General features: G+C 48.0%; 1 protein-coding gene across 10 annotated transcripts; it reads right to left on the bottom strand.

Moving 5' to 3' along the window:
• Window positions 1-790: 790 nt before the first annotated feature.
• Window positions 791-13796, bottom strand: TINCR (TINCR ubiquitin domain containing). 10 transcript variants are annotated; one of them, XM_050986074.1, is made up of 4 exons: window positions 13268-13796; window positions 6277-6389; window positions 4025-4150; window positions 791-3253 (listed from the first exon to the last, which is right to left on the bottom strand). In XM_050986074.1, exons 1-2 carry the CDS (start codon window positions 13525-13527, stop codon window positions 6386-6388), a joined length of 264 nt encoding a protein of 87 aa, XP_050842031.1. In that variant the 5' UTR covers window positions 13528-13796; the 3' UTR covers window positions 791-3253; window positions 4025-4150; window positions 6277-6385. The 10 variants fall into 10 exon arrangements, 2 of the variants coding, with proteins under 2 accessions (XP_050842031.1, XP_050842030.1); XR_007780287.1 differs by lacking the exon at window positions 13268-13796 and having other exon boundaries at window positions 4025-4155; window positions 5958-6388; XR_007780289.1 differs by lacking the exon at window positions 13268-13796 and having other exon boundaries at window positions 5958-6388.
• Window positions 13797-14347: the final 551 nt, after the last annotated feature.

The following is a 14347-nucleotide window of genomic DNA, read 5'->3' as shown; positions in this document are numbered from 1 at the left end:
TGGCCTGAGGAAAGCATCAGGATGGAAAGGGCTCAGCCTTGCCTGGAAGAAATCCTCCTCCAAAGATAGATTTCATTTGTCACACACATTATTTATAACCCAAATGCTCCACGTTGACTTGGCTTCCAACTGAGTTTCCTCCCTTGAGGCCCTTCTGAGTCCCCCTGTTCCATTGTAATTGGAATTTTAGGAGCAGTGCAGTTATTCCCTGGCAGACCAGACTGCCTGTGTCAGCAGCCACACTACCAGTAATAGATTGGGTTATTAGAAATAGCCAATAAGAGTGCTATTCCCAGCAACATGTGTAATCAAGTGGATTTACTCCTCCCCATTGAAGCTCCTTATTCCATTGCTAGCAGGAAAATAAGGCCATTTAAAGTCATTTATGGTGGTTGCAAAGGCTTTTCTGAGTAGATAGACAAGTTTTGTTGCCATAGCTTCCAGGAGGACTTTGAACTCAGCTCATCCATCTGCCTTCACCACGCCTCACTCTCGGTCCTTGCTGCCCCCTGGAAGCCAGAGTTCCCAGGAGATATGGACAGGCGTGGTTCTCACTCTGGATCTCACAGCTAGGGCACAAGCTCAGGTAACCCCCACAACACTGACCTCCAGTTCTAACACAGATATTCCACCTCAGTTCTCAAGGGTGAGAAAACGTTCAGCTTCATCCTTTGTTACCCGTGGCCTGAGGAAATGCAAAGCAGATCTGCAGTAAAAGCAGCTGTATCAACAAAATATCACTTTACATGGCTAGGACTTGCCATTTGAAATGAAAACACACCTCTTCCATTTGGCTTTTCAGGCTCCTGTGTGTTTAATTCCACAATAAATTTAGATTCCATTACAAATCTAAATATTTCTCTTCATTTACAATATTTAGCACCAAACATGGGGAAACAGTGACAAGAACAACTGCAATGACACCAGTGACAGCATCACAATTACAAGGCCATGAGGATTAGGAGCACATTTTGTGGCAGATTGAAATTTCTCTGTGCTTCTCCCTCATCACGTCATCTCAGCCCCTGTGCAGAGCTGGCAATCACCCCGTGGGTTTGGCCTGTAGTGCATGAAACGGAGCCTTGAGAAAACCAGGCAATCATCAAATTTCCAGAGTGGGTGGAATCTGTCTGTTAGGTTTGCACACACACACACACAATCAGGGCTGCCAGTGCCTAAAGGCAGCTTTACATCGAGTTTGTGCCTAGAAAACACAAAGGCACAACAGACTCTCTCCTGCTCCTTCACAGAGCAGGAGCAGAGTTGGAGCCATCACACCATAACAAAGGCTGACATAACTACTTAGAGGGGATTTTGTTCCCCACAGCTTTCATTCCACGGTGTGATTTGCATTCCAGCTGGATCTTACTTGTCCATTTCAGCAGGCAAAGAGCAATCTGGCACAGACTGTACCAGTGAGGCAAAGCAGTGGTGTCACAGAATAGGTACCACCAGGCAAAGGCAGCCTTGGACAGGGCTGACTGAACAACAGAGCAGCACTGCCTGGAATTAACAGGAGCCCCAAAAACCCCAGTGCAGAAGAAGCCTGCTTAAACAAGGCAAGGTGCCAGAAACCTTCCACTGGTGCTCCCCGAAGGCCTGAGGCAGTGCCTGGCAGCAGCTCTGAGCTGAGGGGCTGCCACTGTCCTGGGAGAAGGGACACCGGGAGGTTATCCCAGGATAACCTGGCCAGCTTATCACTGGTACAGACTTCATGTGTTACAGAAAGTTGATTAAGATGTTTTTACTAAGAAACTCATTGCTCTTTTACAGACTAGTTCACTACAGGTTGACTTAATTGGTTTTTTACTTAAAACACTATTACTATTGGTTAATAAAGAAACTACTTTTTGGTAAACAAATCTTTACAACACATTTTACGTGTTTACAATACTAGGTGCAGCAAGTGAAGATAAGAATTGTTTCTCATTCTTTTCTCTGATCTTCTGACAGACTTTTCCCAGAACGGTGCCTGGGAAAGTTGTGTTTCTGTCTGTGGCCAGAGAGCTGCTGCCACAGAAAGGGACACGCTCAGGGGCTGTGGGGGACAAAGGGGACACAGCAGCCCCTGCCAGGCTCTGCTGATCCCCCTGGGAGGTGGCAAGGGCCAAATGACCCCAGGAGTGTGGCCCTGAAAAGCAAAGCCTGGGGCTGGAACCCTTGAAGGAGAACACTTCCAGTGTTGTATTGCAGTTACATTCCAGGAGGGAATGCCACACAGGCTGGGGGGGACAATGGGACAGAGCTGCCCCTGGGCCCTGCAAGGAAATGAGGAGCAGCTGCCCTGGGCTGGAGAGTGTCTGCAAGGGTTCTGGGGGAGGGAAATCCAAAATGAAGGATTTCACTCAAAGGACAGTGACAGCCTGCTTGAGACCCTGTGCCACGGTGCTGAATTCTCCTGGATCAGGAAAAACCGTGGTATTCCCAGAGCTGCCAGTGCAGACTCATTGATTAGTAGGCAGGGCAGGAAATTAAATGAGGCGGATGAATTAAAGCCAAACTTCACAAGCTGCATCTGTTCCTCCATTCCCCCTGGATACAACACTGATGGAACTTAAAAAAGTAAATTTAGCGAGGAAAGCTGCCAGGCTGATGGCCCTGTAAACTGAACCATGTGATGCATGCATGTCTCAGGTACGGGAGGAGCACAGAGGAGCCACAGAAACGTGCCCCAGCCTGAGCTGCCTGCCTGGAGCTCAGCTGCTGCCAGGGATGACCTGCCTGGGCTTGTCTTCTGCTCATGAGGCTCAGGAGAAGGAGCTGCTGGAAAGGCCTGGCTGCAGCTCCAAGGAGGAGGTAGACAGCAGTGCTTTGGATATTCCATGTCTGTGGTGCTCCATCAGTAGCAGGATCCCAAAGGTAAACAGTCCCCACAAGCAGCAGTGCCAAGCACAGAGCAGCACTGTGAGGGTGCACACTTCTCCATCTTGCAGCACACTCAGGACCTAACACAGCTTCCAGTGCTGGTCCTTGGGCTCGTCCACACCTGTGTTCACAGACAAGGGAGACATCCATTCCACAGCAGTTCTTACTGTCAGCATCTTTTCTGGTATCCAGGCAGCTCCCCACACCACCACAGTTAATTTAGTCATTCCAGATATCCCCCTGAGCTGCAGAAAGCCTTCCAGAGCTGACCAGAGCTGCCAGCTACAGCAGGAGGTGTTAGAGTGGATCCTGGACCTAATCCAGCTCAGGTCAGTTTGCCTTTTGCAGAAAGGCAAAACTCCAAAGAGCCTGGCTGGTTTTGAAGGACCTAGGAAAGCAAGGAGAGACAGGACATCTCAAATAAAAGACTTATTTTTCCCCAGGTGTGTCCAGAAGAGGGTTGGAAGCATCCCTCTGCCCATTTGGTGATCCAACCTTCTTGGCCAGACTCAGGTAAACCCCCAATGTCTAAATTCCAGTATAAAAAGTGGCTTCCACCTATTCTGACAGCAGCTGAGAGGTGTGATCCCACCACCCAGCAAGCACTAAGGATACCTGCAACCAGGAGTGAGAGGCAGCACGGGGAACACAAGTGGAAGAGGCAGTGTAAAACCACAGAGTAAAAGAGATAATCCCTCTGTCTTCCCAGCCCTGCAACTGGAAATGTTAGGGAACAGCTGGAGCTGTGCCAGGGGGTTTAGATTAGATTTTGAGGAAAGTTCTTCCCCCAGAGAGGAACTGCCCAGGCTTCCCAGGGAATGGTCCCAAGGCTGCCAGAGCTCCAGGAGCTCTCGGGGATGCCCAGGGTGGGGTTGTTGGGGGGGTCTGTGCAGGGGCAGGGGCTGCCCTGATGATCCCTGAGGGTCCCTTCCAGCTCAGGGAATTCCATGATTCACCACTAAAGAGTTGCACAGTTCTACTAGCAAAGCATTAAACAAATCTCTTGCAGTGAAAAACAACACAATAAACAAGCAAACAAAGAAAAAAACAATCAGTTTTTGTTCCTCAGGGCACAGCCCCTGTTTCCAAGTGTCTTGCAATGGATTGTGGCACAGAGGAAAAAAGCAGAAATACCTCACATAGACCCAGTTAGTTTTACCTCTCCTTATGCTGGTCCTGTGGCTCTTTCTAGGTGGTTTTTTCCTACTCTTTCCCATGTGATGAGATGCATCATTTGAAGGACAGCAACCAAACCAGTTCTTCCTGCTCTGAAGAAAGGCAGCAACTGCACTTAGAATAAAAGATTGTCAGGCAGATTTGAAGTGTCAATCAAAGCCTATCTCTGAAAAAAACATTAGTCCAGGCAGCTCCCCACACCACCACGGTTAATTTAGTCATTCCAGATATCCCCCTGAGCTGCAAAAAGGTTCCAGAGCTGACCAGAGCTGCCAACTACAGCAGGAGGTGTTGGAGTAGATATTGGACCCAATTCAGCTCAGGTCAGTTTGCCTTTTGCAGAGCAAAAGACTGTGATTATCAAGCCCAGGGAAGCAAATCCTGTCTCCCAGGCTTTGTGAAGCAAACTGTACCTTTTACTAGATGAGGGGCATAGATTTAGAACGCTGTTGCTCAGTGTGTCCCATCTCCAGTGGCACACATCCACTTTAATATTATTATTCTAATTTTAATTATTATTTACGACTACACCCAGGGCTGTGTGAGCCACTTCCCAAGCACTCAGGAAAGTACTGGCTCTGCTCCAAGAAATTCATTATTTCAGGATAGACAGACATGCAGAGGCACTGCATGGTCAAGTGGCAGAACTGCTGACCCAACAGTCAGTACCTGCCTTGCTGGTTGACCTTGGAAAACTCACATTCCTTCTTCCCACACTTAGTCCCAACCCACTCTTTGTCCATCCCATTTGCTTTTAAAATGTTCAGCTGTGACTGTGCTCATGTTTTTGTCTCAGAATCTCTTTCTGTGCAAAGTCTAAGTAAGTTCTTGGGGGGAATGTTTTTGTTCTTTGGGAAAAAGAAAATGGAAAATTCTATTTTCCATAGCATTTTGTCAAATGATGGTGTTGGGAAAAAAAGAATCAAATGTTTTCTGATGGCCAAAAAACCCAGAAAATGCAGATTTAGGGTGTTTGCTAAGGGTTCCCAGTTACTGGAATTTTCTGGGGAAGGTACTGTAGAGATTAGTGAAACATCCATTTTGTTTTCCTGAAAATAAGTTTGAACCTAAAAATCAAGTTGTTCTGTGAGTAAGGAACTGGTGAAACCCATTCTTCCTCTGATTTGTATTACAACTGCTTCTTATTCCTTCCTTTCTTGGTGCTCCCGGCTTACTGCAATATCCTCAGGGCACCTGATGCCCTCCAGACCTTCCCAGCAAAATCCTTGGCTGCTCCAGCAGCTTCTTGCTTTGCAGGGAAGGGGTGGCAAACACAGGGGGGTTTGAAGCTGGGCAGGAACTGAGTGACCAGTCCTGTCTAAATGCCAGCTGGTCACCTGGCTGCTGCATCCCAAAATAGGCAGGGAACCAGAGGTGTAATTACCTTCCCTTCAATAGAATATTAACTTAAATGTCTCTCTTCTATCCAACTGCTGTTTGCTCATGAAAATTTCAGGAATCCTGGGTCTGGGAGACCTCTCATTTTCCATCAGATTGGGTTGAATCAGGTCAGCTGGTTCAGAAGTTATTGGAGCAGGGGAAAGTGGGGGACCAGCTGCAGACAGAACACAAGGAGGCTCATTGCTGTAGAAACCCTGCCTCCAAAATGAGACAGTTTTGGTCTCCTGTGGGTTCCTGAGATCAGGTGAGTGGTGGCTGTACCAGAGACCAACCAGTTCCTGTCCTTTGGACACAGAGAGGCTGCCAAGCTCCAGGACTGCCTCTAGTGCACTCACCACTTTTTGCTGTACAAAGCCTGTAACCTGGAAATGGGGGTCCACTGTTTAGAAAGTGTTCTGGAGCCCAGACAGTCCATAACCTGAGTCATTTACACCTGGGGGGACAGGCTGAAAGGGAAAAATAATTATCTCTACATTACATATGTAGGAAAACAAAAGCCAAGACCAGCAACTTACTGCAGAATCCTGAGGAGTCAGGAGGAGGCTCGGATGTCCCGTGTCCCCATCCGGGGCCCTAAGCAAAGTCCCCCTCAGCTCCTTGGTGCTCCGTGTCCCAGGCAGAAATTCCCTGTCCTGGGCATTTCACTGATTCATTGCTCTGAGGAGCTGAGTCAGTCTCACCACACTCCTCCTTGGCAGCTGGGTCCACATGGCATGATGATGAGGAAACACTATTTGTTGTTTTGTTTGGGTTAATTATTCATGGGCACCATGCTGGAAACACTTGGAGCTGCTTTCTGAACAGTCCTTGAGCTGGCGTGCAGGAGGGACTTACCAACACTGGTGGCCAGGCTGCCTTTCCATGGGCCAGCTCTCTTCCATCTGCTTCCTTCAGCCCTTGTCACACTCCCCGTCCCTCATGGCTTGGGCTGTGCTCTTTGGCATTATCTGAGTAAGAAAGAGGCAAATACTTGGAGCACTGCAGAGATGCAATCAAAAATGGCATTTGACCAAGCAGGCACTGACCCTGAATGTGGAGAATGTAAAGCTCATCCTCTGACTGGTTTTGTTCTTCAATCACACTATATAACTCAGAAAAAGCTACTTGCAGGGTTTCAAACCTGTTTATCCTTCCACAGAAGATGCCTTCACCCTCCTTCAGATAATCCACAATTGTCTGGAAGCCTTTTTCTCATAAGCAAGGCTCTTCCTCTTTAGTGCCTGCTCCTGGAAATCCATTTTTCATCTTAGAACAAGGGTGGTCTGTAGCTTTAGGAGCACTTTGAGAACGTTCGCAGTAACACAGAGCTCGAACTGCTCTCAACACATTCTCCCTCAGGCATTAGCACTAAAGGCAGCTTTCTGGGGTTGTGGGTCTAGCAACATCTTCTGACAGGGGCCCAGACCCTCCACAGAAGGCCTAAACTTAGCAAAGTAGAATTCTTTTCTAAGATGCTCTTCCAAAAACCCTTAGAAATCACCCAGTGCTATCCCCTGGGGTCCTCAGCAGAGAACCTAAAACTCTTCCAAGTTTGTTGGAGTACCTCTTTGGGGCTGGGATTTGCTTGGAGAGCTCATTATCCCACCTTGGACTGCAACTAAGCGGAGCTGAGTCTTTTGACTCCTGTGAATTGCTGTTTGCAATTATGTGTTCATTTAATGACAAGAAACTGAGCCTGTGCTGCAAATATTTAATCAGATCTTAGAGAATTTTAGAGTCTGTGGAGTGGGAGTTTTTGCTGTGCTCTAGCAAAGGATCAGTCTAGCGAGGCTTATATCAGTTTCTGGTTGGGTTTTCTGTAAAACCCAGAGCGGGATTCATATTTCAGCACTTTCCTCGTCACTTGAAATTTGAGGGGATTTCGATAGCCAAGGGTTTGCTGTGAGCCCAACCTGTAGCACATCTGTCCCATAAAACACCCTGACACAGGAGGGGGGATTTACCCCAATTGGGCAAAATCCTCACCTGATATAAATCAGCACAACTACAGACAAGTCCAGTGAGCTGGGACATATCACACCAGAAAGAAACCCACGTTAGGATGCACTTCCCATTCATTAATTCTTTGCCTAGAACCAAGACAGACCCCTGGGGACATGTTAGCTGAGTTTCATCTGCTGCAGTCCCATGCAACTGCACAGGGAGGAATTCCAATCCTGTGGACCACATTCTCTATCGCTGCAACCCTGTGTTTTTGTTAAATGAGCTTCTTGGGCTGAACAATAAGTAAATGAGCTAAATACAGGTGTGACTGTCTGACCTGTGTGCTGTGAGGTGTCAGCAGAGGTAACTGCACTAATGCTTTCAGAACTTAAAAATCACTTAACTGAGGACACCAGAAGAGAGCTGGGCCCTTGAATAATACACAGAAATACTACCTTCAGCCACTGAGATGCAGTCAGCCCCCCACCTGGCTGTTGCCTCAGTAACACATCTCTGGGGGGATATTTTTAAGCCAGTATTATTTATCTGGTAGGTGGAAGCAGACCAGTTAAGGCCATACCAGGTCAGCATATGTCTAAGCATGTACTGAAGAACTTAATTAGTTCTCCCTGAGTAGAGAGACTCCCAGTGCTATTTAGAGGATCGTTATCCCTCTGCGAGGTGCCTCAGAGCCTGCTGCTAGGCCTCAGCTTAACAGGGCAAGGCTGTAAGAGCTGGATGGGGCTGAAAAGTCTCCCCTCTGTGCTGAGGAGTAATTGCTGAGCAGCTGCAGGAGCAGGAGGGTCAGTGCAAAGAGCAGGCATCACAAAACCACTCTGAAACTCAGAGTAAAAACCTACTTCAGGGTCAAACTGTGCAGATCCCATTACTTTTTTTTTTTTGTTTCTAGAGGTCCAAAATCACCTGCTGTGCTTGGTGACTGCGTCCCAGGCAATTCCAGGGACAGTGAGCAGGGCTGATAGGGCAGTGAGGTAGGTGTGGAGTGAGCCACTGCTGAGTGCCTCTCATTGCTCCTTATTCACCACAGAGTCAAACATAGGCAGGAGTTCAGCATCAGCTAAACTGGACCTTGTGCAAGTGCCTCAGTCATAGTTTTCATTTACAGTTCCAAAAAATCAGACCCTGTAAAGTGAATGCCAAGAAGGGAATGCAATGGGCTCCCCGAGGATGGATGGGTTTGTGATTCTGGCAGGAGGTAAAATATCCATCCTTGCGTGGATGCACCTCTGGAAAACCAAACTGAGCAGCCTCTGAAGAATAAAACAGATTCCAAAGCATGTCAAAACTTCTGTAAGGACTGGCACTACAGGGGACACTGAGGCTGGAGAGGGAGGAGCCTGGACATGCTTATTTTGACCTGAGAGTGGCTACGACATACAACGTGGGATCTTGGTCTGCTCTTGGAGCTGTCAGGAGTTTTTCCTAGATGAGTTGTTATGGTAACTGAGCTAATGCCCTGAGATAGATGCTTTTAGGTGGCTCCAGGCCAGAAAATCAACACCAATAGATTCCAGATAATAGACTTCTGCTGAACTCAGTGCTGGCGTCTACTTTATTTAACCTATTCACCAATGACTTCCTGAACTCCATTCTCCAGGCAAGCCATGTATGATGAGAAAAGCTGCCTGGCCTCAATGAACCCCAGTTTCCAAAAGGCTGAGGGGACCCACGTCCTGTGGCTAAGTCTGTGCCAGTAAATCAAATGTGCCTGGGATATTCTCCTGCATTTAGAGGACAGCTGGCACAGAATGGCCAAGGTTTTCCTATTAAATTCTCACTCTCCAAACCTGCGTGGACACATCCAGGCATCCCATAAGGAGCAGTTCCTGGCCCATGCTGGCTCCTGAAATGCACCTGGACTGAGCCAAAAATTGCAGTGCAATACTCCATCACTGTAACAGACAGAAGTCCAGGCACTGCCTAATTTATCAGCACAGACCTTGCCTGGGTGACTGCTAGAGGAGACTGCAGGAGAGGAGCCTGGAACCAAGAGCAAAGGCTCTGTCAATGTGCTTGTGCTTACACCACATACAGATCCAACTGGAACTGTACATCCCTAGGAATAGGCAGTGACAGGCACACTGGGGATTCCTCTGGATCAGCCACTGACATCCTCTGTTTGAAACAGTTCATGGGTTAAGTGGAGGATTCACCAGTTCAAGGCAGTATTCCTCCACCTCCCACTGAACATCCAAACATGGCCAATAAATGATCAGCAAGAAGCAGCTAATTCCATGTGCCTACTACCCAGCCCAGGTCAGCTATGTCACTTATCACAGACTCTGGGCCAGAAAGCTGAGAGGCTAAAAGCCCCAACTTTACTGAAACTGCTTCTTTTGTACCCTGGTCCCATACAGGTGGACCTGGCTGGTCATTTAATCAATACATTTCACATGACTGGCTAATTAACAAGACACCATATTTAAACAGCCTTATGGGCAAAACAGCTTATTACAAAATACCAGATTCTTTAGAATTCTTTGTCTCTAGCTCCCAAAAGTCTCCCAGGCCGATTCATGGGAAAACTTATCTGGCTTCCTCTCTCTGTGACCAGACTACTGCATCCACCTCCCAAGGGTGACCCTGTTGATCGGTGCTCCAGTGCAGCCAGCAAGGAGCTGCTGGGCAGCTTGCTGCAGCAGACAAAATTCAGGAAGACTCATGCCAGTTTCAGAACTCCCACATCACCACCAGACCAGCTGAGCAGCTCCCTGGCCCTGCCTCCAGAGCCAGCCAAACGGGTTCTGCCACGGTGTGGCCCACAGTGCCAGCACTGAGCATGCCTTGGGCGTTTGGGACAGCCTATTGCACGCCCCTGAATGCTTTTCCAGCCATGCTGGGTGGCTGTTCTGCTGTGCCAAGACCCACTGCTGGTCTCCTGTTAGGCACTGATGGCTTCTACACCACATGCTGGCCCATGGCCACTGAGCTGGGGCATTTCTCTGCTTGTTCATTCCCATTTCAACTGTTGCTTTGCTTGTTTTACCCACTGGCAAACCATGTTATTGTAATATGTCACTCTACAGGGCAGAAACTGTTTGTGAGTGAGTTCTTTTCTCAGCCTTTACTGCAACAGGATTGCAATTTCAGTCAGCACAGCAGTAATGTGATTAACAGGCTCTGCACAAAGGGGAATTGCATCCTAGGTGGATGTGATATTTGCAGTTCTGCCCAGCCCATGTGTTTTCCCAGGGCGAGAGGTCATGTTGACTGATCTCCAAAACGGCTTGCTCGAACTTTTAAACATTAAGGTCTAAATAAATTTTCAGCATTAGCTGGTATGCTGATCCCTTTCCTGCCAAGCTCCCGCCTTAAGTGAATTTTTATGACTAAGTTACAAACCCCAGAAAGTACGAGCAAGAAGTGGAAATGCTGACTTGGCCTTTGCTAAATGCCAATTATCTACAAAGGCATTAGGCGAGGAGGGGAGGATGAAAAATAGGGTCATTTTCATGTTTTCTCTGGTTCAAAGCAAACTGTCCCGTGAGCCCATTGCAGGAACACACAGCATGCAGAGTGACCATTAATATTTATAGGCACGACACTGAGCTGCAGACCTTGGCAATCACAGCAACTCCACTTTTGGAATTAATAGTGCTCTCTCTGGCTGGTACCTCGGTACACAAGAGTAAGGAAGATACATCCAGACTTTCAGGGAGAACTGAAGAAGTAGATGGGCAGGGGTCCATACTTCACTGAGTTGGTGAAACACTAAAACCAACTAATAAATCCTCAGGACTGCTGGCCAAATGCAGCAGCATGTTTTCACTGTTCTCTGCTCCTGTGGCTCCTAGACAGTCTCAACAGTGCATGGACTACTCTTGTTATAGTCCCCATGGTTATTCACTGGTTATTGCCCAGCTGATACACACCAGTGTATTTCCAAAGACATTATTGGTGCAACATGGATTTATAATACCTAAAGATCTGCCTGAGTGATATCAAGACTCAAATTGGTCCTGTAATCTCAGTTACAATGCAGCCTTCTCCCACTCTTTATTTCCTGAGTCCCAGTGGCAGCAAGAGACAGGCATCTAAAATCCTCTAAACCTCTCTGTGCTGAAGACCTGGCAAGGTGCTGAGTCACAACCTGCCCTCAGCCCAGGACTGCCTAGCCACACATCACAAAAAAATCCCAGGGAACTATCCTACCATAGCTCAGTCACCCCATGAACCTCTAGAGAAACGTATCCCCACTATCTGGGCATTTACAAAAATGCCTTTGGGAGTAGGTGAGGTTGGCACAACCCGATAATCCTTTACGTCAAAAAAAAAAAAAAAACCAAGGAGACATGACTTCAGGTAGAGACTGGGCACTCCCCACATTGCACCCAGCCCTGGAAAAAGCAATAGGAGATTGGCCAAAGGTGCTAGTTTAGAAATCAGGAAGGTTAGCAGGAAATCCATGGGGAAAAATATTAGAAATACCACTTCATTTTTAGTGTACTCACAAAAATTGAGCTGGCCCTTCCAGCAACAGGCTCTAGATTTTCAAAAACAGCCAGTGACTTCAGCTGGGCCCTCTGAACTCAGCACACCAGGGCAGGATCTCCTGGTGAGTTTTGCATTGCTGCAGTTACACCTGCTTCTGCAGCATGGGGGAAGGTGCACAGCACCTTAAGGAAAGGTTTCCTTTTTATGGAAACCAGGCATCAATATGTGCACTCCATTAACTCAGACCCTCCAAATCCTTTTTTACTTTCAAAAATTCAGACTGTAAAATGTAGGAAAATAAATACTGGAAACTACAATAAATAGAAGTGCTTCTGCCATTAAAAAACAGGTGAAAAGGAGGAGCTGAGCCAAGTTAATCAGAGAACTGAAATGAGATGTTGGAGAAAAGGGCCATGGGTGACTTGGGGTTTGCAGTTAGCTGAGTGATGTGAAATCTCCTGTGTCTGGCTGGGCTCTGGAAGGAAACGCTTTATTAAATCTTCTTTGTGTGAGATTTCAAGCTGCCTCTGGACTGGAAAATAGGACCATTCCAGTATGTGGGATATAATCAGGAACTGAAGTATTTAGTGCAGGGTTTTCTGCAGAGGAAGCTCTGATCAGCATAGACACATAACTCAGAGGGCTCAGGATTTAGAAAGATGAATTAGACACCACATACCCACAACATACCTCTTCTACCCAGTATCCCCAAAATGCTTCATGGAATTAATCATGCTGGCAGCAACAACCCGGCATTAGGAAAGACAGTGCAGTGGACATAAATTCACCACACTGAATCAAAACTGTCCTGTGGGCCAGTTAGTCCAAGGTCCATTATCTCAGCTTTCATCCCCACTAGAACATAGTGCTTGCTGTGATTGATCTCCCATGCCCTGGCTCTCCTGGGAGGCTCTGGTCTCACTGTACTTTCTGCTGTGATTCAGACACATTTTGGACAGCTGCAGCCTCTTGCCATCCCTGCCCACACTGCTCGTGCTCTGCTGTAAGCTGGTGGCTGGCAGCACCTCTCCTGTCACAAGGACTGCCATCCCCAAATACCTGCAGAAAGTATTTGCTACAAAGAAGCAGGGAGACACGGGCACAACAGGACAAGAGAGAGGTTCCCAAACATTCTCCCATGTTGCACAATCTCCCCTGCCCTTTTTCTTGTCATGTTTCTCTCTCTCTGTTTGGCCACATATCCAGGAAAACGAGACCTGACCAGAGACAGGACAGGCAGCAGCAACCTCCTCTGAACTGCTTATTTCACAGCACATGTCTGGATTTGAAGAGCCTGGAGCCTCAATCCTGCTGGAAATGGCAGGATTTCGGTTCCTGATCTGCCTTCCACAAACCCTGACAAGAAAGTGTCCCGAGGGGCTGAGAGACACACCGAGCATTCCCCTTCCTCTGCACCACGCCCAGGGCAGACGAGCTCCTTGCCTACCTTTTATTGCTGACAAGGAGGAGGACAGAACCATTCTGGATATTGGCTTCTTTGAGGGTCTCGTGCTCCTCGAGCTGCCTGGAGTTGTAATAAAATGTCTTCTTCCAGGAAGTGATGCCCTCCCGTACCAAGAGAGCCCGCAGGTCCATCACCGTGTCCCTGGGCCGCACCGTCAGGGGCATCATCAGGTCCTCGTCAGCCAGGTGCACCTTGATGTGGTACCTCTTCCATCGGGACAGGCTCCTGCGCAGCATGTCCATCCTCTCCAGCTCAGCAGGGCGGCTGTGGCAGAGCAGAGCATCCAGCCGGGAGATCAGCGAGGCAGGGACGGGGCTCTGAAGAGGCTGGCTGCTGCAAACAGCTTAAAACGTCCTGCCAAACCTGTTTCTCCCAGTTGCCACGCTGCATGCTTCACATTCCAGGGAAGAGCTCACCTGGCTCCATGAGCCTGCTGGCTGGGAAACGTCTCCATGAATCATTTCCACACACCCCTAAGTCCCATAATAATTACAGTATCTTCACGAAGTACTCTTTATGCCAATGGCTGGCAGAGGACTTTTAAAGCCAGAACCCCACAGACATTAGAAACGTGGGTGCATGTGAGAAATTTATGGGTTTAGCAACCTCATGTCTCCTGCTCTAAAAAGCTGCCAGCTGGGGAGAAGATCAGTTAGCAAAGTAGGCATTTAGCAACCTCACAGCTATTTAACATGGCCACTTTAATGAAGAGAAGTACAGCTGCATAGTGACAAATTCCTCACAGAGGAGAGCCACAGCACCCTGATGAGCCAGAGCCTGGCTGTGTGAACCACTCTCATCACTGCAGTGCAGATTCCCCCAGAAGACCTGCACTGTTATTGCTCACAAACAACCTGGGACCCTCCAGAAGGGGTAGGACTCATTCACTCCTCATCATACCCCCATACATCTGATATTGACTCACATGAGCTCCTCGATGGTTCATTGTCTTGATTTCCTCCTCCTTTCAGACCGCTGTCTAATTGCAGGGCTGGGTATCCTGTGCAGCATCAGTGGGATCAGCACCACAGGGCTGCAGGCACAAACAGGTGGCACAGAGGC

Source organism: Serinus canaria, chromosome 28 (genome assembly GCF_022539315.1).
Source record: "Serinus canaria isolate serCan28SL12 chromosome 28, serCan2020, whole genome shotgun sequence".
NCBI classification, from domain to species: Eukaryota; Metazoa; Chordata; class Aves; order Passeriformes; family Fringillidae; genus Serinus; species Serinus canaria.
Note: the sequence above shows the minus strand (reverse complement) of the source record. Positions and strands in the feature narration are given on the sequence as shown.